This window comes from Enhydra lutris, unplaced genomic scaffold, assembly GCF_002288905.1.
Source record: "Enhydra lutris kenyoni isolate GAN:26980312 unplaced genomic scaffold, ASM228890v2 scaffoldscaffold45, whole genome shotgun sequence".
NCBI lineage: Eukaryota > Metazoa > Chordata > Mammalia > Carnivora > Mustelidae > Enhydra > Enhydra lutris.
The window spans coordinates 13937062-13959581 of record NW_019154129.1 but is presented as its reverse complement, the minus strand read 5'-3'; the positions used below and the strand labels follow the sequence as shown (position 1 = coordinate 13959581).

Below are 22520 nucleotides of genomic sequence, written 5' to 3'. Positions count from 1 at the left end.
TTTCTCTGCAGCTCCCCAGTACCTGCTGTGTTCTGTTCTGTTTTATTAGCAGTAACCGACCTAAGGAGTGTGAGGCGGTGACTCGTTGTCATTTCGCTTCACATCTCCCTAATGATGGTGATGTCGAGCATCTTCTCGTGTGCTTACTGGCTATTCACAGGTCTTCTTTGGAGCAATGTCTATTATGCATTTTTTAAAAAATACTTATATTTATTAAGTCATCTCTGCCCCCAAGGTGGGGCTCAAACTCAGGACCCTGAGATCAAGAGTTGCACGCGTCTCTGACTGAGCCGGCCGGGTGCCCCTCACGTCCTTTGCCCATTTCTGATCCAACCTGTTTTCTATTGTTCTGAAGTTGTAGGACTTCTCTCTATATTATGGATATTAGTCCTTTATCAGATACAGAATTTGCAAATACTTTCTCCCATTCAATGGGTTGCCTTTTTACTCCAAGGACAGTGTTTCCTGATGCGCAGAATTTTTAAATTTAATGAAGTCCAACGTGTATATTTTTTCTTTTGTTACTGTGCCCTTGGTGTCACGTCCAAAGAAATCATTGCCAGATCCCATGTTGTGAAGCTTTTGTGTGACTTTTGTGTGATTCTCTCATTTTGTTTTTTTGCAACACTTTTTTTGTTGTTGTTGTTATTAAGGGTCTCTTGGGATGCCATATGAATTTTAGGATGGGTTTTTCTATTTCTGCAAAAAAAAAAAAAAAATCATTGCTCTCTTGGTAGGACCTGTACTAACTGTGGAATGCTCGGGCTAACACTGGCGTTTGAATAGCATTACGTCTTCCGGTCCATGAACACGGGATGTGTTTCCATGGATTTCCCTCTTCTTTACTTTCCTTCAGCGGTGTTTGACAGCTTTCATTCTACAAGTCTTTCACTTCCTTGATTAAGTTAATCCCTAAGTATTTTATTGTTGGATGCGATGGTAAGTGGGGTTGTTTCTGTAGTTTCCTTTTCAGATTTGTTCATTGTACTTAGAAATGCAGCTGATTCCTGTGTGTTGACTTTACATCCTGCTCCTTTGCTGAATTTACTTATTGGTTCTCACAGCTTCTTTGTGGCGTCTTTATAGAGTTTTCTGCATATAAGATCATGTCATCTGCAAACAGATCATTTTACTTCTTCCTCTCCAATTTGGATGCCTTTTATTTCTTTCTCTTGCCTAATGACTCTGACTCTAACTTCCAGTGCCAGGCACCTTAGACGGAGCCTGCCAGTGAGTCCGCTGTGTCGGTGAGGAGGCGGATTCCGGGTCCTTCCCACACTAATCCCTGCCTCACCGGTACGCTCTCAGCCATGAGCCAGGCTCCTCATCACATAGCAGAAGAGTTAAATTACCACTTGATTATGAAAAGATACCTAGAAAAGCCACACAGAAGCTGAACACCACACTTCTGAATAGCTTATGGGTCAAAAAGGAATTACAGAGAGTTTTTTTGAGTTGGACAGCGATGAAAACACAACAGACTCGAAATGTTCATATGCTGCTACCGCGGTGCCCAGAGGGAAACATACAGCTTTGAAACACTACATTAGGAAAGAAGAAAGCCTTAAAACCTACGACCTGTGCTTCCAGCTGAGGGAGGGAGAAAAAGCAGAAGTGAAGAGTACAGAGAAGAAAAGAAATAATAAATTTGAAGAGAGCAAATGATGGAATTAGAAACAACAACAACAAAAATTGAGAAGACTAAAGTAGCCAGACGTTGTTTATTACAAATATTAATAACAGTGATGAGACCCTGCCAAAGCCATTAAAGAAAAGAAGAAATACAAGAACCAGCATCAGGAATGAGTGGACCATTTCTCAGCCCAAGCACAGACTTAGGACAACTACATGAGAAAATACCACAAATACACTGGACACTGTAGAATGGGCTGATTCCTTGAAAAACACAACCTACTCAAACGGACACAAAGTAAAAGAGAAAAATCTAAGAACCACGCATCTACCGACAAAATCAAATCTGCGATGACAAACGTTACCGAAAAGAGAATTGCAGGTCGCATCAGTTGCTAGGACAATAAATCTCCCCAATCTTTCAGAAAATACAGAAGGGAGCAGCACACTCTGATACCAATACCAACATCTAGAACACAAAGTTTTTAGCCAAATAAGAGCCACTGAATGGACTTACCTGGAATTCCAGGATGGCTTGGCCCCTAGGTCTGGGGTCTCGGTGGGATTTCTGGAAGGCTGAGCCCAGCCAGAACCCCTGATCAGAGAGCATCTCCAAGTCCTCCAGGGCATGGCGGCTTCATGGTGACCCAGGGCTCCTGGAGAAGCCGCCCAAAGCCTGCCCAACCCCCTCTGACCCAAACCCTATCCCTTCTGTCTAAAGTCAACCAACAGGGGAACCAACGATCAAACTAGTATACTGCTTTTGTTGAACATCCCTCCACGATGAATGAGAAGAAACTATTAAGGCGTGCACTGGTGTGGTTGAACCTCAGAAACATGTCGCCCAGATGAAATGAGATACAGAGATACAAGGCACCTCTGACAGTAGGAGTCCGGACGCTGGTTGTGTGTGGACGGGAGAGGAATCACTTGAAGGGGGTGGGAGAGCGCTCTGCAGGGTGAGGGAAAGGTCTGCCTCTCGGCTGGGGTGAGAACAAGGCATTTCCCGATAGGTAAACCTTGCTGCAAGACAGCTGCATTGATGGGCATGATTTCAGTCCCGGGAGACTGAAAGGCAAGGCAGCGTGCCCTGTGAGGGTCTGACCACTGAACTCACAGCACAGGCGGGCTGCTCTGCCACGGTCCTTGCATTTAGCTCCCTCAGGGCGCGAGGTCGTGTCTGTCACCCCAATGAGGGTAGAGGGATGAGATAAAAGAACCAGCTCAGAGTCACACAACCCTTAAGGGGCAGACACTGGCCTCAAATGCAGCCCCCAACAGTGCGCAGCTCACACTCTCACCCACCGCGCGGTCCATGGTGGTCCATGGTGCGGCCTCTCTGGGGCATCCCACGTGCCCACAGGTTTCTTAAAGGCACGTTGTTGGTCTGGACACCGGGCTTGAAGGAGCAGAAGCCCACACCGTAGGAGATTGTGGATTTCTTAATATCGCACAAAAAGTCCCGATCCCTTCAGCTCCAAACTATGGAAGGCATGCATAAGGAAGGGCTCGAGATTAGTAGGGTTAAGCATTAGCTCCTTTCCTCATTTAGTGGAACAACAGGGCGGGGAAAGAGCACTCTCAGTCTTTTGAGCCGGCCTCTGAGTTTGCCTCCGGCTCTGGCTACATCCGGCTGTGTGATCTTGGGGAAGTTATTTAACCTTTCAGAGCTGTCTTCGAAGAGCTGAAGAGCTGTTGAGACAGTAGACCGAGCTGGTGAGGCGGAATAGGGCTTGGAATGCCCCCGGCATTTAGTAAGCGCTCCAAAAACAGCAGGACAGAGATGAATTATTTATGAGCTGGGTGTGAGAGTGATCGTCCCAGACACTCTGGGATAAAAGCTGTCACCCTCGCTGCTCACGTTCAGCGTCCTGGAGCTGGGGGGTGACAAGGCTGAGCTCTGAACAAAGATGGTCTTGACTCCCCAGCCCCTACGGTTTGCCCTGTGGGAAGCCCGGGGTGACAGGGAGGAGGCCCCCTTCCACCTATGAGGAATGGAACCGCCCTTCCCTCGCAGGTTTGCATCTCTCTTCACCGAGCTGGAAGCGAGGTGGGAGGAGCTGGGGGTCGCCAGCTTCGGAGCTGCGGTCACCACCATGGAGGAGGTCTTCATGCGGTAAGCAAGGCTGCAGCCGCAACCCCCAAGGCTCTCACAGTGGGAGGGGTCCTGAGGGTCCTGCATCTGACCCCTGTCCCGCGCTTGGCTTCTCCGGGGCACGCCCTCGCCCTTGCAGGGTGGCCCGCCAGCCTCCCATGGGGACTTCCAGAAATAGGGATACTGCCCAGCAAGGATGTGCTGGATACATTGTATCACCTTCCAGGAGGGAAAAACAAACCAAACAGACATTGTATCACCTGGGACGCTGTTTAGTCAATGAGGAAGGCTTATTACCTCCACCCGAGGGCTTGTGGAAGCACAGAGCTCTGTGAGCGTCAGGAAGCAGGGAGGCGGCTTCCTTCGAGGAGGGTGGGGATGGGCTGCTCTCCCTGATTCACCCCAAAGGCCAAACAAGGCTAGAGAGTGACGATCAGATGCGGGAATATGTGTCTGTTATGTGCAACACTCAGGTAGTTTACAAATGCTACTGATGATACATTAAAATGTATATTTTCTTTTATATTTTCCACCAGTCTATGTGGCTTTTTCTCTCCCTTTTTGGGGGTTCTTTTTCCTCAGTCTATAGTTTCTTCCCCCACGCTAGTGGGGAATTCTGCGTTCTTTTTTTTTTTAATTTAAAAAAAAATTTTTTTTATAAACATATAATATATTTTTATCCCCGGGGGTACAGGTCTGTGAATCGCCAGGTATATATACACAATGGAATACTATGCAGCCATCAAAAGAAATGAAATCTTGCCATTTGCGACGACGTGGATGGAACTAGAGGGTATCATGCTTAGCGAAATAAGTCAATCGGAGAAAGACAACTATCATATGATCTCCCTGATATGAGGGAGAGGAGATGCAACATGGGGGGTTAAGGGGGTAGGAGAAGAGTAAATGAAACAAGTTGGGGTTGGGAGGGAGACAAACCATAAGGAATTCTGCGTTCTTACTGTACTACCTTAGCGGTCGGCGTAGATACTGAAACACATCTCTGTGATTTGTCAAGGCGCTGAGTGAGGTCATATCTTTGCTCTGCTCCTGGAAAACCTGAGACCATGGGACAGGCACGCATCCTGCCGTCACCAACTTGTATGGACTGTATATTTTAATCCTTTTTTCAACTCCACAAAACTGTAGTATTCTTGTTTGAGAACAGCAGTGGCCTTAAACCCTTCTCCCGGTTCATTCCTCTTCCATCTCTGATAACTGTCCTCCTGCCCACAGGACATTCTGCATGGTACCCGTTAGCGTTTTTATCCAGGAGCCAAACACACTAGTGTTTTTTTGGTGTTGGGGGTCTTTGGGGTTTTTCGTTTTTGGGTATTTTGGGGGCAGGGGTCTGGAAATGATTTTAGTTCTCTAATTTTTAAAGGATATTGTCACCAGATTGAAAGTTATTTGCCAGGGCACCTGGGTGGCTCAGTTGTTTGAGCGTCTGCCTTGAGCTTGGGGTGTGATCTTGGGGTCCTGGGATCGAGCCCCATACCAGGCTGCCTGCTTGGTGGGGAGTCTGCTTCTCCCTCTGCCTTTCCCCAGCCGTACTCGCCCACTCATGCTCTCTCTCACTCTCATTCTCAAATAAATCTTGCAAAAAAAGAAAGAAAGTTATTCCCAGACTATTTCCGAGTCTCCACTCTTGCTGCTGAAAGTGAGCCGTAGGTTTACCCCGTGCTCCTTTGAAAGAAATCTGGCCACTCTTCGCTTCAGAAGTCATGCACGTTACCCATGGTCTGTCTTGGTTCAGTTTTCTTTTTAATTACCGTCCTGGACATCTGATGGACTTCCGGCCCCAGTGCAATGCCTTTCCTGAGTTCCACAGCGCCCAGTGTGTCCGCTGCTCTCCGTTCTCTCACCGTGGGACAGGGGTTAGATCTTCTCATTCTCGGTGCTCTGTTAGTTTTCTCTTCTTTTTCACCTTTTCCAGCCCTCCGCCTGCCGGAGCCGCATGCCGGATAATATCCCCCGACGTGTCACCCAGGTTGCCTCTTCTCCCTCCAGCTCTGTCTGATCCTCAGTTCAATGCCTCCTCTGAGTTCTCTTAAACAATTACATTTTTATCGAAGTATAACAGACGTACCAAAAGGGGCACAAATATCGACCCTAAGGTTCCATACGAGTCCTTTGTCAGGCCCGTTTTCCGCCCCGCCTGAGGGTTCTCTCTTCCTGTTCTCAGAGCCCACCCTTGCGTCACGGAGTCATTCTGCTATGTGTTCTTCTGGGAACGGGACCATTTCAGCTTCCGCGTTAGCTTTGCGGCCCACGTGGTACTAACTTTTGTGTGCAGTGACAAGAGGCTGAGGTTCATTCTCCTGCACGTGGGTATCCAGGCTCGAGGGACAATTTGGGGAAGAGACGTTCTTCCACACCAAATTGTTTGGATGCCTTCACCGAAAATCAGTCGACGTGTATGTCAATTTCTACATCCCCTACCCTGTCCCATGGAACTCGCTGCTGTCCCACGCCAGCCAGTCCCACGCCACTGTGATCGCTGTAGCTTAGTGGTACGTCTTGAAGTCAGGGAGCAGATGGTTTCTCCAGGTCTATTTTTTGAAGATTGTTTTGACCATTATAGGTTGTTTGTGTTAACATGTAAATTTAAATATAAACTCATCAGTTTCTATTTTTGGGGGAAAAAAAAAAAGAACTTGCTGGAAAACTGGTCCGTCGGTTGCAGCTGGTAATAGCACGTGAACGCAAGCTGTTCGCAATAGGGAAAACGGGGAGGGGGGGAGCAGGCGTAGAATAAATAAAAGGGAACTCAGTGCTTTCTGCTTGGTTTTTCTATAACGTAAAAGTTTCTAGACTGTAAAGTCTATTCTTTTTTACCTGAGTCTATTTTTTTTTTTTTTACCTGCTGGGTATATGATACGAGTGGTACTAAGTGAACCTACAGATTAATCTGGGGCTCACGGACAGCTACCTCAAACACTCACCCTCCCAATCCACAGCTATTACACACGGCTTCGTTGATTTGGGAGGTCATCGCTAATTTTTTTATCCTCCCTGTTTTGCAGTTTCCAGAAGTTCTGCGTATCTTTTGTGAAACTGACTCCTACGTATTTCGTAGTTTTTGAAAGTTTGGAAATGGATTTCTGAATTTCATTTCCAATCACTTGTAGCAGATCTAGAAATCATTTTTGCATTCTCTACACCTGGAGATATTATTTAACTCCCTTATTCAAACAGTTAGGGGTGGATTTCCTTAGTATTTTGTGTGTAACCGTCATGTGTAAAGACGGTGCTGCTTCTTATTTTCCAAGTCTTTACGTCTCCACTTGCTTATCTCACAGTAGGGGCTGGAACACAACCGGCCCACTGCGAGCTGAGAGGCAGGTCGGCCTCTCCTGGGGAGGGGAATACATAGCAATACAAATTTCCCTCTGAGCTGCACTTGCCTGTGTCTCAGCTTTTTGGCTATGTAGTATTTTCTTTACCATTCGGTTAGAATTCTGCTTATTTTCCCATGTGCTTTCTGCTCTGACTGGTGGCTTGCTCAGAACTGTGTTTCTTAATTTCCAAATTCAGGGAGATAGTTTTTAAAAACCGTTTTCTTGTTTGGTCTTGCCTTGTTTGTCTTGTTAACGCACTTGATTTCGGCCGCATTTCACTCTGGTCCTAGCATACACTCCGGTAGCCTCCGTCCTTCAAAATGCTCCCGTCTGTGGCTCAGCTTACAACATGCGTTCTTCAGTGGCTGGGCGCGGTGTCTTGTGCACAACCAAAGGTCCAGTGGGTTAATTGTTGTGTACGAATCTTCAGTGTCTTTAAAAAAAAAATTTATCTAGGGGCACCTGGATGGCTCAGTCGCTAAACCGTCCGACTCTAGGTTTCAGCTTGAGGTCATGATCTTGGCGTCATGAGATCGACCCCGCATCAGACTCCACGCTCAGCAGGGAGTCTGCTCAACCCTCTTTCTCTCCCCTCTGCTCTTCACGCTGCTCTCTGTCAAATAAATAAATAAAATCTTTTTAAAAAATATTTTATTTATTTATTTGACAGAGAAATCACAAGTAGGCAGAGACAGGCAGAGAGAGGAGGAAGCAGGCCCCCTGCTGAGCAGAGAGCCCAATGTAGGGCTCGATCCCAGGACCCTGAGATCATGACCTGAGCGGAAGGCAGAGGCTTAACCCACTGAGTCACCCAGGCGCCCCTCAAATAAATAAATAAAATCTTCAAAAAAGAAAAAAAGCTACAACTTAAAAAAAAAAGTGAGGCACTAGGTGCAGGTCACCATCTAGGGGAGGAGATTAGCATAAGCGACAGAAACAAAAATAAACAAGTAGGATGGTATCAAAGTAAAACGTTTCTACACCGTGTGCACACCCCAGCCCCCACGACAGAACACTATTCACCATCAAAAAGAAGGAAAATCCTACTGGGTGCATTGACACAGATGGACCCTGAGGGCATCGTGCACCATGAAATAAATCAGACAGAAAAACAAGTCCTGTATGGTCTCACTTCCGTGAGGAATCTCAAAATCACACAGACAGACAACCTCCTGGAAGCCAAGAAAAGCTGTGTGGTCGCCGGAGGTGGGGGGGTGAGGGGGGATTTGGGGGGGGATCAGGCAAAGAGGGTCACAGGGCACAGACCTGCAGTTCCACAGCGAGTAAGTTCTGGGCGTGTCACGTACAGCCAGGCGACTGCAGTTAAGGGTCCTCTATTGTATATCTGACAGGTTTTAAGAGAGCAGATCGAAAAAGCTCTCACCACAAGCAAAAGCTATTATAACTACATGAGGCGACGGACCTGTCCACAGTGTATACGTACCCCGGAAACTTCTAAGCACATATATCACTTGTATCTCAATAAAACTGGGGGAGGAGGGCAGAGAGCAGACACCAGGAGGCAGAGATTTGAGGGACGAGCTGGATCCCGTCTACGCAGGGCGGAAGCCTCCGAGAAGCTCGCACTCTGGTGTCTGAGGAATGCGCGATGAGGTGCTCGCAGAGATCCCACCATAGAAAACCCCCCTCCCTCCCTCTGGAAATTCAGTCTTAATAAGCGACACTCTTATTTTTGTAAATAGGAAAAAAAAATTCTACTAGCAGAAACCATATGAAGAGGAAAAATGTAAAAATACGACCTTACGCCATGAAATATCAAAGAAAACACTGTGGCGAAGTGCCCCGTGGTGTCCCCTCTCCCCACACACCCACCGCAGGTGGCAGATGACGTCCTGACGAGAGGCCCCGCAAATCCCCGGGGTCGTCACTAATACCCCCTGCGTGTAGAAACGCTAAAGAACGGACAAGCACAACGCCTGGAAAAGTCATGGAGGAACCGTCGACGGGAGAAGCAGAGCCCAGCAAAAGGCAGGGAGGGCCTCCGGGGCGCACCGTCGGTGGGAGCAAGACCCAGGGGCTCGCTCCAGCCTCGCCCCCTAACCGTAAGCACGGCTGACCCTTAAAAGCAGCAAGTTTGCAGAACTGACTGGGTGACTCGTAGGCAAGGTCACCAAAGTGTCCGGGAGCCCTGCTCGCTAGCTCTCTCAGCCTTCCAGAGGTTTGCTGGAGTTGGCTCACATTGGCTCACGAGAGCCAGTTATTAAATTATCGAGAATTGTGTGAGCCAGTGAAACAGAGCAATTATTAAAAATTAAATTGCTCATGCTTATAAATAAGTCATGGTAAAAACAGGGGTACAATTGTGATATCCATTCTGGTGTGTGTTGTTTTTTTTCCACACCACCAAGCAATGAACTCTATCCTGATACTTCCTACCTGGATGAATGGCGTCAGATCCCCAGGTGAGGGGGTCAGGCCGGCAAGACTGCCCCCCACCCCCAACTCTGGACCCTAGTCCCACTCAGGTGGTCACCTGCGCTTCTGACCCAACCAGCTACACACCGGACGTCCCCACAACCCCTTTCCGATTCATTTGCTAGAACGGCTCATGGAGCTCAGAGAAACACTCTCACAGTTAGCAGGTCATTATGAAGGATATGCCTCCGGATCCAGATGAACACGGACACAGGGAAAGGGTCCGAAGCGTCCACGTGCTCTGAGAACGCGACGGTCCCCACACCTCCACGTGCTCACCAACTGGAAAGCCTCTGAGTCCTGCCCACTCGGGTTTTTGTGGAGGCTTCCGGACATGTGCACGGTGGATGGATTACGTCGCTGGCCGCTGGTGCTTAAACTCGATCTCCAGCCCCTGTCGCCTCCCAGGAGGTTCGGACGTGGGCTTGAAAACTGCAACTTTGCCATGAAGTGGATGGTTCCCCAGGCAACCGGCCCCCATCCTCAGTCGCTTTCTGAAAGTCCTGTCATTCACATGACAAAACACACCTTAACCGCTGTCTCCTCTTGGGAAGTTGGAAGTGTTTGAGGAGCTCAGTGCCAGGACCAGAATGAAGACCAAATATCTATTTCTCATCACAAACCACAGTGTCACAAACGGTAACACACAGACTTCACCTCCTCCTGCTCTGGCTGTGTCCTACTGTTACCGGTGCTCGTGGGTTGTCTACACTGACTCGTGTCTGTGCGACGGGCGTATCTGTCAACAGTTTGAAGTCGACCACAGTGAGACCGTCTACACCACAGAACTCGGTACACGCTGTAAATCAGGGTTTAGTTGATTGTCTAGACTTAGAAAGTCATGGAGAAAACATGAATAACGCAAAGGAAGTTTGAAAACGTCTCCCATAGGCAGCCATCTCATTAAGAAGAGCACAAAACGTGAGGAACTATCCTTCCAGTATTAAAAAAAAGTAGTGTTCAACTCAACGGGAGTGCTGCTCACTCCCTCCCCCCGGGGATGAATGAGTGAATTTCTGACACACGTCTTTGTTATCTCACATGTACCCTGATCGTTAATGTTAATTAGAACCGACATTCTTGTCGGAACCCCACTCAGGAGAGCTAGCTGGTAAACCAGCCATGGGAGGGCGCCATCTTGGAAGGGGATCCTCTGGCGTCGGCTGTGCCTTCAGACCACCACATCCCTGGCCCATCGCCCACCATCCCGGATTCCTGACCCACAGAACTGTGGGAGACAATAGACCCCTTCTGTTGTTTTGAGCCACTAAATCTGGGGATAATTGTGCCACCGCCGTAGACACTAACAAACACACCGTCTTTTACCGAACTGTACTAGAGGGAAAATGAGCCACACTGTACTGGACTGTTTTGTTGCGAAAAGTTCCCATTAGAGGAATAACTGACCCAGAGGCTATGAATAAAAATATCTTTCCTGACTTCTTAACAGTTCGTTGCCAGCAATGAAAACGTCTTTTTGCCTTGAGCGGGGTTCAGCCAACTTTTTCTGGCCAGAGAGGAATATTCTAGGCTATGTAGACTCAGGGCATAATCAAGGAGAGTATGTTGGTGCTTTGATAACCATTTAATACGTAACCATTTAAAAATGTGAAACCCATTCTGAGCTCAGAACCAAACAGAAAACAAGGCCTTGGGCTAGATTTGGCCCTGGGCTGTAGTTTGCCCGCCCCGGCCAAAACGGTCAGCAATGCTATGTTTATAACTGACGATTTTTCTCATAAGATAGATATTAAGTGATATTTCATTTTTGCCTTCATTTGCGTAAGGCCGCCTCCGTTCTTTGGAAGTGCCATTGGTCCGTTAACTCAATATTCAGTTAATTCAGCATTACTCGGGGCCTGTTTAAGACTCTCTAGATCCGAACAAACTGACGTGAGTTGTGGTTTTTGTGAATTTGCATTTCTCTTTGTTTCGGCCTGGTTTAGGGTTAACAAGCTGTCAGACAGCAACACAGATGTCCAAGCCCTCAAGATCTCCTCCACGCAGTTCCAACAAAGAGTGTCTGTCAGCGGGATTAAACGCATCCAGTCCCAGATCTTCTCAATGCAGCCGGGCCTGCCCGTCCAGCTGAACACGGGGGTGAGCAAGAATGTCCCACGCACGCAGGAGGGCAGATGAGCGTTCAGTTCTTAGAATCACGCTATTCCTCTGTCAGGAAGTGCAGGTCAACCTTTCACAGGGGTTGAGGGAAAAATGTGCAGATTTCCAGCATAAAAGACAGGCCCCCGCTAGGTTTCAGCAATGCCAGGCTCTCGGCTCTAGTTCAAAGGCAACATCCCAGTGTTTCGTGGCCAGGATTAACCCAACGGAGAAAAGTATCGGAAAAGGTCACGGTAAAGGTCACAGGAAAGGTCTTGGCCCTTCTTCTCACCAAGAAGAAAGAATAAAAGTCTGCTGGCCACAAAAGCATGTTTAATCTTCCTTTTTCCTCTCTCACTGTGAAATAGATCATGTGTTAGATCACTGGGAGTTTAAGATTTTTTTAAGCATCCTTATGAAATACATGGATAACCTATCATGTTCTTTTATTGTTGAAAAAAAAATATGGATGTGCCTCTATAAAATGGTCTCGCTTTGGCCATCCAAAAGGTATGACCTGTGAAATAGTGAGATTGGTTTTCATGGGTTAGGGAAGAGACTGATTCCACTGTTTCATAATCTTGAATCACACGCCATCATCCACGGGGCCTCTGAGTTGGAAAGGGTCTCGGGGTCATGGAGGCCAGCTACCCCCCAGGCTCTTCTCCAGACTCCAGCAAGAGGTTCATCTGGGCTCCGCATGGCCACGCTTTGCTTCTGGAGACTTCCCAGGGAGGGTTTCTCAGGGTACAACCTCAGACACGTGGAGAGCGGTGCCTTTAAAGGAACACTTCCGTTGACTGTGGCCTTCATCGTGTCCAGTGCAGGAAATTTCTGGGTTCCCTGGTAGAGACTTTCAGGAATTCGTCAGTGTTTGGGGCCAGGAACGTAGGAATCCCTGACTCAGACCTGACCACCAAGCCTCTTCCCGCATAGTCTCTAGGTGGACGAGCGGCGGCCCCTCCCCCTGCCTTGGCTCCTGTAGCACCAGCGAGAGGGGTGGGAGCCCACGGTGCTGACCCCCAGCCTCTCCCCCGCCAGGCCCAGCTACTGTCTTGATGCTCAGCGCGCGTGACCACACGCTTCACAATTACCGTCCGGGCCACAGGGAACACGTGCGTGGGTACCCGCGCTATGCGTCACCAGAAGTGGGATTTCGAAGTTAAAAGACTATATGAACATTAAATGAGGTATTCCTCCGGCTAATTTGTTTTCTAAGAAAGTCGTACCAAATTAAAACTCCAGCAGTGGCATTTTCCCCACATCCTCACCAACTGGAAATTTCTGATAATCTGGTAGATTAAAAAAATAATAATAATAAAAATGGCACCATACTTACATTTGCTATCTGTTCAGGCTACTCTTCCAGATCTTTCCAACCTATGACTTCTTTTTCTGCCATCGAATGTCCATCAGATCACTAAGTCAAAGAGTTTTTATTTGAAGCAAGTTCTGAACATCCCCAAGATGTCGGGCCCAGTGTGAGAGAGGGCAACTGGGGGGGGTGCTGGGGGACGCACAGGCCTCCGGTGTCTCCTCTCCACGGCTGCGCTCACGGGTGCCCCACTGCCATTGCAGGCCCGCCTCATCTGCCAGCAGTTCTACGCAATGTTCCTGAAAAGGGTCACGTACTCTTGGCGCAACTGGATGTTGATGGTAACCATGCAGGTCCTGGTGCCGCTGGCGATCACTGATTCAGCCTGGCCTTCCTCAGCTTGGATACGCGCATGGATGAGGTCCCGCTGGAACTGACCCTAAAAACATACGGTCGAACCACCGTCCCCTTCTATATTTCTCCCAATTCCAGGCTGGGTCTTCGGCTTTCGGAATATTTTACAAACATGCTTGAGGCTGAGGAGCAGCTCCCTCTGGAGACCCTGGGTAAGTCCGAGGCTCCAGGGACGGGGCATGCACAGGCTTGCTGCTCCCTGTGGGGATGCCCCATCCTTGGGGGCCACGCAGTGCTCCCTGAAGTCAGACAAACAGCCAGAAGGCTCAGAAAAACATCCTTAAAGCCCTAGATTACAGGAAGGGGAGGATCCCCAGGGATGAAACCAGGTCGTGTCTTTCTGGGGACTGCGGCATGTCCAAAAATGAAGTTGATAAGTTATCTGATGTGTTGGACAAGCCCTGAGAGATTTACATGTCTGTCAAGGGGGTTTGGTGACAAATGTGAGAAGGAAGGTCATGGGGCGCCTGGGTAGCTCGGGTTGTGCCTCTGACTCTTGATTTCGGCTCCGGTCGTCATCTCAGGGTCGTGAGATGGGGCCTCTGGGTGTATAGTCTGCCGGCGATTCTCCTTCTCCCTCTGTCCCTCTCCCTGCTCCCGTGCGCGCGCCCCTTCTCTCTGTCTCTAAAAATAAATAAATCTAAAAGAAAGAAAAGGCAGGACGTTAACTCAGGCAGGGAGGTTGCACAAAAAAGGAAAGAGAACACACCACTTGGTTCAGCTGTGAACGGATTTAACCAACCTTATGCTGGGCTCTAGGGGAGGGCAGGGGCGGGGAGCCTGCAGGGTCAGTGGGTAAGAGAGGAAGGTCCGCGTCTCCACGACGGGGGTCAGTAGGTAAATGTGCGATTTAGCCCTCTGGAGGGGTGCCCCCCCGCGACCAGGCACTGGGGATGCAGGGCAGGCCAGGGCATCGCCCTTTGTCCGTGCGAGTCTTGCATAATTATTTGCTTTTAAAAGTTCTACAGCATGGGACGCCTGGGTGGCTCAGTTGGTTAAGCAGCTGCCTTCGGCTCAGGTCATGATCCCAGCGTCCTGGGATCGAGTCCCACATCGGGCTCCTTGCTTGGCGGGGAGCCTGCTTCTGCCTCTGCCTGCCATTCTGTCTGCCTGTGCTCGCTCTCTCTCCCTCTCTCTCTGACAAATAAATAAAATCTTTAAAAACAACAAAAAAAACCTCTAAAAAAAAAAAAAAGTTCTTCAGCATGAGTTACTTGGACTAGAAGTAAAATCATAAAGTATTCGCTTTTTTCAATCAAGTAAAGAGATCAAAGGCAGAACGTGGTGTAGCACATGGGGAGAAGGAGGAACCTCGCCTCCGCTCCGGCCGAGGGGGCGTCCCGCCAGCAGCACGGTTACCGCTGTGGCTGGGATGGCGGTCCCTTCCGGCGCCGAAGACCCCCAAGTTCCAGGGAGTTCTGTGTGGGTTGTGTGTTTAGGTGGCACCGTGTGCTGAGAGCACAGTGAAGAAGGGTGCTGCTGCCAGCTGGAGCGCGCCCTGGCCAAGAGGTCGGAGGGGAAGTGAGGAAGGGAGCGACAGTTGGGATGATGGCAGCACTGCCAGACGGCGGGGACACAGCTCCGCCTCGGAGCAGGGCTGATTGGCTCCCTGGTCAGAGCCTGAGCTGTGAGCCTGAGCTGACCGGCAGAAGGGGATGAGAACTGCAGAACATTCCAAACCACAAGGAGAGTGTTTGTAAGCGCGGGAAACGGTGGGTCCCCAGGGGCAGAAAGAGCCTGAGGACAGGAGCTGGGTTTGGGCGATGGCTGAGAGCGGCAGCCCGTGTGGGCACTGAGGGCCACCAGCGGTACGGGGACGTGCAGTGAGACCACGCGTAGCCTTCCACGCACACGAGAGGGGCCCAGGGCTGCGTCAAGGCCCTGGGGAGGGCAGGGGAGGGACAGCTGTAATGATGACTAGACTTTTCTGCGTTTTTCCTGCGGCTTCCATCAACGAAAGAGGCTTTAGAGCAGCCCCAGAGCTGTGAGGCCCGGGCAGGGGGTGGTCCCGCAGGCACAGGGGTCCCTGGAAGGGAGGGCGCAGCCGGAGGAGCCACGGGGTCCCAGGGACGAGGTGCGTAGCTCTGGGACACTCCGCCCTCTCGCAGGCTCCGTGGAGGACCTCCTCCTGCGAAAGGCAGAGGAGGAGCCAGAGGTCTTTGATTACAAATACGTTGTGGTGGCTTCCTTTGAGGACTCAGGGAACCACACCACGGTGACGGCACTGTTCAATAACCAGGAGTACCACTCGCCCGCCGTGGCGCGGGCACTCGTGGACAACGTTCTCTTCAAGCTGCTCTCCGGGGCCAGAGCCTCCTTCACAGCCATCAACCACCCTCAGCCCCAGACAGCCCTGGAGGCCTCGGAGGATATCTTGTACCAGTATGTGCCACTGCCCTCCCCCCAGCAAAGCCCCCCCCGACCACGTCCACGGCGGGGCCCCCTTGACCACCGGTCGCTTCGTGTTTGCTTCTTGTTGTAACGACAACTTCTCGCCGTGGAGGATGGCTCCTGTGGGCAGCTCTGCTCAGACCGCCTCCCCCTGTCTGCCCCCGCCCGTGTCCTGCTGCAGGGGCCCGAAGGCACACTTCCTCATCACCAACTTGCTTTTCGGAATAGCGTTCTTGTCCAACTCCTTCTCCATCCTGACAGTGAAAGAGCGGTCCACGAAGGCCAAACACCTCCAGTTCACCAGTGGCCTTTACGTGGCCACTTTCTGGCTCTCTGCGCTACTGTGGGACCTCGTCACCTCCTTTGTCCCCAGCCTGCTGCTGCTGGTGAGGGCTGTGTGGTGCTGGGACCCCTCCCTGCACATCATGGTGGGCTTGTCGTGGGGACCCCGCCAGGGACCGCAAGTCTGGGCCAACAGCTCACCCAGGACGTGATTCCGTCACTGACCCTTGGGGAAAGGTCCCGACACCGTTAGAAGCCGAGGGGCCGGCTCCAGGGTCTCCAATGTGTGCCAAGCCCACAAGTGCACACGCCAGTAAGAGGTAGCACGCTGGGGACCCGTGCTCAGAGCCCGGAAACAGCTCACCATGCGCCGACAGGGCAACCCCTGGATGGTGACACTCTGGGTGGGACAGCCATGTCCGCCTTCGCTCCGCCTGTGCTCTGTAACTGCTGTTGAACTCCTGACCGCACGGTGGGGACATGCCGGGGCAGAGCCCCTCACCTGAGCGGTCAGAGAGGAGGACGCGCGGGGCAGGGGCCACCTGGGCAGCAAACTTACTCTTAAAGTTGGGATCATCGTAGCCTTTCTCTAACCCTTAGCATCAACTCTTAGAGACTCTTCCAAATTCTCCCCTCTCCCCCGAGGTGGTGTTTCTGTACTACAAGGAAGAAGCTTTCGCGCACGAGGGCAACATCCCGGCCGTTCTCTTGGCGCGCACGCTCTACAGCTGGGCCAGCACCCCCTCCGTCGACCTGGCCGGCTTCTGCTTACGCTATGACGGCAGCGCCTTCGTCAAGCTCTTCATCACACTCACCTTCCTGAGCATCTGCCCCAACATTCTCGCCTGGGTCACAAGCCAAAAAGGTGAGGACCGGCCATCGACACATACCTTCCATTCTTCCGCTCACGGTTACAGACGGTGCACCCCCAAACGTTAGGCTGTTCTCAGCAGTGGTCCCTGAAGAGCCCCAAACCGTGTCCCCAGCACACATCTCCAGGGGAGCGGAGAGACGTGGCTACAATCACCTGGTGTGTTATGCGCAGCGGCCGGCAGGGAACCACTTAGCGCACACACGCAGCCGCGTGAATGGACATAGGGCCCCGCTGATAGGACGGATCCGGGTGACGGAGTCAGGAGACCGGTGGCCTCGGGTTTGGGAGACAGGGGCTGCTGAAACAGAGACCCCAGGGAACCTCCTAGACACACTCTCCGTCTTGAATGAAGTGCGGGTTACGTGGTCATAAACGTGTGTCAAAATTCATCACATGGTCCACTTAGGATGAGGCGTTTCATTGAAATGAGTTATTCCTCCATTTTATTTTATTTTATTTATTTTTTTTAAGATTTTATTTATTTATTTGGCAGAGAGAGATTACAAGTAAGCAGAGAGGCAGGCAGAGAGAGAGAGAGGAGGAAGCAGTCTCCCTGCAGAGCAGAGAGCCTGATGCAGGGCTTGATCCCAGGACCCTGAGATCATGACCTGAGCCGAAGGCAGAGGCTTAACCCCCTGAGCCACCCAGGCGCCCCTATTCCTCCATTTTAAAGGAAGGTAGTAAGTCAATCAATAAGCCGAGGCTGGGAGAGGGCCGTTCGGTGAGTGTGTGGTTCGCGGCGGAGCCCCCGGGAGCAAGCCGCCATCCACACTGTGCACCCGGGCTTAGATGTCGTCATGTCTGGCTGCATCTCTCTCTGCGTCGGGCTGGATACACACTCGTTTCTCCCTCTGTGGTCCTCTTCTCCAGGCACTTGGATGCCGTCACCCTCCTTTCAATGGGCCCTTGGGTTTTTGTTGTCTCTACCTGAGAGTATGTGAACAGCTCCCTCTCTTCATCTCAGGAGCCATTCTGTCTCTTGGAGGACTGGCCGTGCCTGTGCCCGCGGCCACCGTGCTGGAGCACGTCTCCCTGGTGGCGGTCTGCATTGTGCCGCACACTGCCGAGTTCCCATGCACGCCACCGGTGGAATTTTGGAGGTGGAACTGTTTTCATCTGAGCAGATCAAAAAAGCAACAGCATTTTGACTTTATGATGGGAACAGAACAAAAAGCACATGGCAGACAGAGGAAGGGGGTTAGCAAAGGCATGTCCTAAGGGAACCCTAACCCCGCTGTCCTCAGCCACAGTGTGCGTCCGAGGTTCACGGGTCTGCGTGCCAAGATGCACCCCAGGCGGTCCCAGCGTGGGCAGGGCACGGAATCCCCTGAGCAGTGCTGCCCTCGTCTCTGGAAAGAACCCGAGGTTTCCTCCCTTCCTCCTCCCCCAAGCTGCCCAAACTCACCCTAGGGAGATAAGCCCCTGCAAGTCCAAGGACACTGAAGGGCCCTGATGGGGGCAGAGCTCTCAGAAAGAATGATCAAGCCAGGGTGCCTGGATCTCTGGACCTTCTCTCTGGATCCCTCCACCTTCCTGGGACCCATTTCTTCTTACCTTGCCCCATGCCCTTTCTTCTCTCCCCTCCTGCACAACAACGAAGACCAAGATCCTTCTCCTGCCACGCAGGAGGCCCTCTCCCCCTTAAAAGTCACGGGGAAAGGAGGCTGGGACAGGGCACGAAGCTCTGGTCTGGAGGGGAGCTCACTGCTTCCTGTGTGCACCCCACCCGCACCTCCTGAGGAAGGACGCCATTAGGACACTTTGGCCTCTGTACACGCGCCCCAGGGGCCTCATTCGGAGGCTGTCGCCATGGCAGCAGAGTCTGGGAAGTAAAGCCACATCTGAACTCTCCTTTTTCTGAGATGCCACTAAAGGAATAGGAAAGGAAATAAAGATGTATGAATTCATGATAAAGAAGCATCCGAAGGGTGCTTTGGGGGCAATGGTGGAGCAAGGACCTACTGAGCACCGCAGAACCCTGGGGAGGCTTGGGAGCCAGAAGCGGGGGGGAGGGGAGGAGGGGCTGCTGGCAGTCTGGGCCTGTTCCTGTCCCCACGTCTCCACCGGGAAGCGCACAACACACAGGCAGGCTCCGGAAGGCAGACAGCCCTCCTCTGGGTGGCCGGAACTTGCTCGCACACAAGACGTACACATTCTGCCGAGTCCCCTGCCTGAAATGTCGCCCGCCCCTGTGCACAAAGCCGGCGATCGCCTCTCGGGGCCTCTTCTGTTTCTGTGGCTAGACAGGCAGAGGTCTCCGAGCACTTGAGGACGGCAGATACAGGAGAGGCAGAGAGCAAAGCAGACTGTCAAAAATGCAACACGGGGAAATGTGGGACACAGAGCCACCACTTCGGAAAACATGGCATCTATTAAACCGTAGAATTCTATGAGGGGGAAAAGAAAAGCAAACAATCTTGAGTGCAAGAAAGAGCTGGCCGCCGACACAAACACTTAGCAGAAGGGGTGGTTGATGAAGCCTGTCGACCTCCCGACATCCCAGAAGGCAGAGCCAAAGACAGGAGGAAGCAGGGAAGGCGGGGACAGGCGCGGGGGGAGGGGCCAGGAGCTGCAGCCGTCCCCTGAGAAGCACGCCGCAAACGGAAAGTGGACTTGAGGAACTCACCACCAATCTCCCAGAGTCGCAAACCAAGTTCAAGGCCGGAGGGATCTGTCAGACGTCCCAAGATGCGGGGAGAGGGGTCCAGACCTAAACCCAGATGCTTCCCAGAGGACAAGTTCTAGACACCGTTCACGGGTCAGCCGAGTGGAAGGGCGGGATGAGGGCAAGTCAAGCCACGCCAAGGGAAACGCGACCCACCATGTCGCCCTCTCCGAAAGTCAACGGAGAGACGTGGCCCAGCAAAGTGAAGGAACAGAGACAAAGAAGGCACAGGACCTGGAGGGAGCGGGTCTGACCTCGGGGTGCGGCGGCGAACAGCCACCATCCGGTGGAGGGTGAGATTCCGAGATTCGAGATTCGAGGGTTTGTGACCTTGCCCCGGCCTTTGAGCGGCTTTGGGGTAGTGGGAGCTGTGAAGATCTGCTTCTTCGGTGAGCAGGTCGCTCGTGGACATCTCTGATTCTGGTTAGGGTGAGCTGGGGAGAAGCAGGTGTCAGCTCTCAGAGTCTAACCACTTCCCGCCTAGGGCCCGCAGACACCGCCGGGTGGACTGTTGGTTCCGACTGGGCTCAAGAATGTTGTTTAGTGGCTGAGCCTTTCTCTGGAGCCCGTGCAGGAGGGGCAAGGCTGCGGTCCTGCCAGTTACCCCCCGACCCCCGGCCCCGCCACCTCAGCTTCCAGGCTAGATTTCCAAAGTTAGAATTCTAAGTAGAGCAGACAAGGAGGGCATGAGCCTCTGGGCTTCCCTCCCGGTCCGGTCTGCCACCTTCCTAGCTGTCCTGCTGCGTTATGGTCTCAGGTGCAGCTCAAGGCCTGATCACAGAACCATGGCCCCCTGGGCCTCGGGGCCCGGATTGCAGCGAGCATGTGGAGCGCCACAGCTCATGCCCCTTGGCTGGGTGGGCCCTGTCTCTGCGGCTGCTTTGGAGTTCTGGCCCAGAACATGTCGGTTGGGAGACCTCATGTCCCAAGGTCAACCCCATGAGGAGTGGCCCCGCTGGCAAGAATTTCACAGGCCGGCACCCAGAAGCTGTACTGCTCTAATCCCAGGTCTGGAGGGTAGAGCCCCCTTCGTGTCACTGGTTCAGCTTCTCCCCTTGGGATCTGTAAGTCCTGAGCCCGTGGGCTCCTCCCCTGAGTTACCCATGGGGGTGGGGCTGTTGTGTGAATTGTCACCAAGTCCAAAATTAGAGCTCCCGTCCCTGACCCTCAGTTCCTCCTTCCTGCTGGGGAGGATGCCCTGGGTGTGGAGGGATGGCAGGGAGCAGCTGGTGCAGGGGGGCGGGGCTCAGGGATGCGGTCCCGTCACCGGCCTGGGGCCCCCGTGCGGCGCACTGCGAATTTATCCTCTAATGAGCGGCTGATGAGCAGAAGTTCTTCTTCCAAAGAACACTTGAGTGTATTGGTTGTAAATAAACGTTTAACATATTTTAAATACACATGCCCTCAATTTCTTGCCCAACAACCTTGTTTGGCATTTCCTCTCTTTGCAATATGACACGAATCTGAAAATTGGCTTCTCTTAACCTCTAAGAGGCCCCAGTTTCTGCATATGTGGTTCATAACCAGCCGATTTACTGCCTTGCTTTTGTGTCTCATAGGACTTGGCTGGTTCTCCTGGCCTTTCCAGGTCCATGGTGAAGCAGAGCATTTGCAAATGACGGCTTTGTCTCCACAGACGATCTAGACGGGGACTGGGTCCTTCTTAGCTCCCATCTGGGGAGGGCGCTTGATTGACCCCACAGCTGGCCCTCCAGACCCTGCTGTCTGGGCCCCGCTCCCTGGGACACCTCATCTCCCTCCCACCTCGGCTCACCTCTTCCGCAGACATCCCATGTGGCAGCCACACTCTTGCTGGTTTTCCCAAACACAGCTATTTGGGATTCATCGGCACAAGCGATCGGAACGGAAGTAAAATGACAGGCTCAGGAAGCACGGCCCAAAGGAAACTGTGTTTGCTTTGGGCATGGAGGGTGAATGAAGTCTCTGGTCCGGGGACCAGGAGAGTGACGTGTGCCAGGGGCTGTGCCCTTTCCTGCCTGAAAGTGAGCAAGTCCTTTCTATCCCCTTCGCAGAGCTGGGCTACGTGACATTGCCGGACTTCTTGGACCGCACGTTCCTATTGCTGCCAGGCCACTGCCTGGGAATGGCCCTCTTCAACTTACACTACAACTACGGAATCCAGAAGCTATGCAAAGCCAGGAACCTGGACCAGCGGGAGTGTAAAAAGTTTGTGAGTATTGCACACGGAAATTCTCCCTTTGGCAGGACACAGCTCACTGGGCTTGGGTATGTTCACAAGGTCGTATGAGCAGGGCCACCATCCAGTTCCACAACATTTCCATGGCCCCCAACAAGAAGCACGATTCCTCCAGTCTTTCCCCCATCGCCCCTCCCCCAGCCCCCGGCTGTCACTAAGCCTGCTCACCATGCCTGTGCACTTGCGTGTTCTGGTCCTTCGTGTCTGCCTGCTCTGGCTTCAAAGTTCACCCATGTAGGAGCTGGTGTCGGAGTCTCATTCCCGTTTCGTGGCGGAATCATAGTCCGTTGTGTGGTTGGACCACGGTTTATCAGTTCATGACGTGAGGGACACGTGGGTTGTTTCTACCTGTTGGTGATTGGGAATGATGCCGCCGTGAGACCGACGTACAAGCTCTCGTGGGAATGTGTTTTCAGTTGTCTCGACTACATACCTTACTTAGGAATGAATCTGTGCTTAGCTTTTCGAGGAACCAGCCAGACTGTCTTCCACAGCAGGTGCACCGTTTCATGTTTTGCCTGCAACGGACAAGGGTTCCAATTTGTCCACATTCTCTCCAACACCTTTTAAACACTTTTTCTTTTTTTCTTTTTTTTTTTTTTTTGCAAAGAAAGAGAGCAAGCAGGAGGAGGAGGGGCAGAGGGAGAGAATCTCAAGGCGACTCCACACTGAGCACAGAGCCCAACATGGGGCCCGATCCAACAACCCCAAGATCACGACCTGAGCTGAAACCAGAAGTCGGATACCCAACTGAGGG

At 51.9% G+C, this 22520-nt stretch overlaps 1 protein-coding gene across 1 annotated transcript in view; it reads left to right on the top strand.

Annotated features, from left to right (window-relative positions):
* LOC111156282 (ATP-binding cassette sub-family A member 17-like) overlaps window positions 1-22520 on the top strand; it is a 69546-nt gene that overhangs the window by 32813 nt on the left and 14213 nt on the right. Inside the window, 8 exon segments of the mRNA XM_022517060.1 lie at window positions 3650-3748; window positions 11451-11604; window positions 13183-13294; window positions 13297-13485; window positions 15442-15715; window positions 15906-16110; window positions 16652-16871; window positions 21579-21740. Of these exon segments, the coding sequence (XP_022372768.1) occupies window positions 3650-3748; window positions 11451-11604; window positions 13183-13294; window positions 13297-13485; window positions 15442-15715; window positions 15906-16110; window positions 16652-16871; window positions 21579-21740 (1415 nt within the window).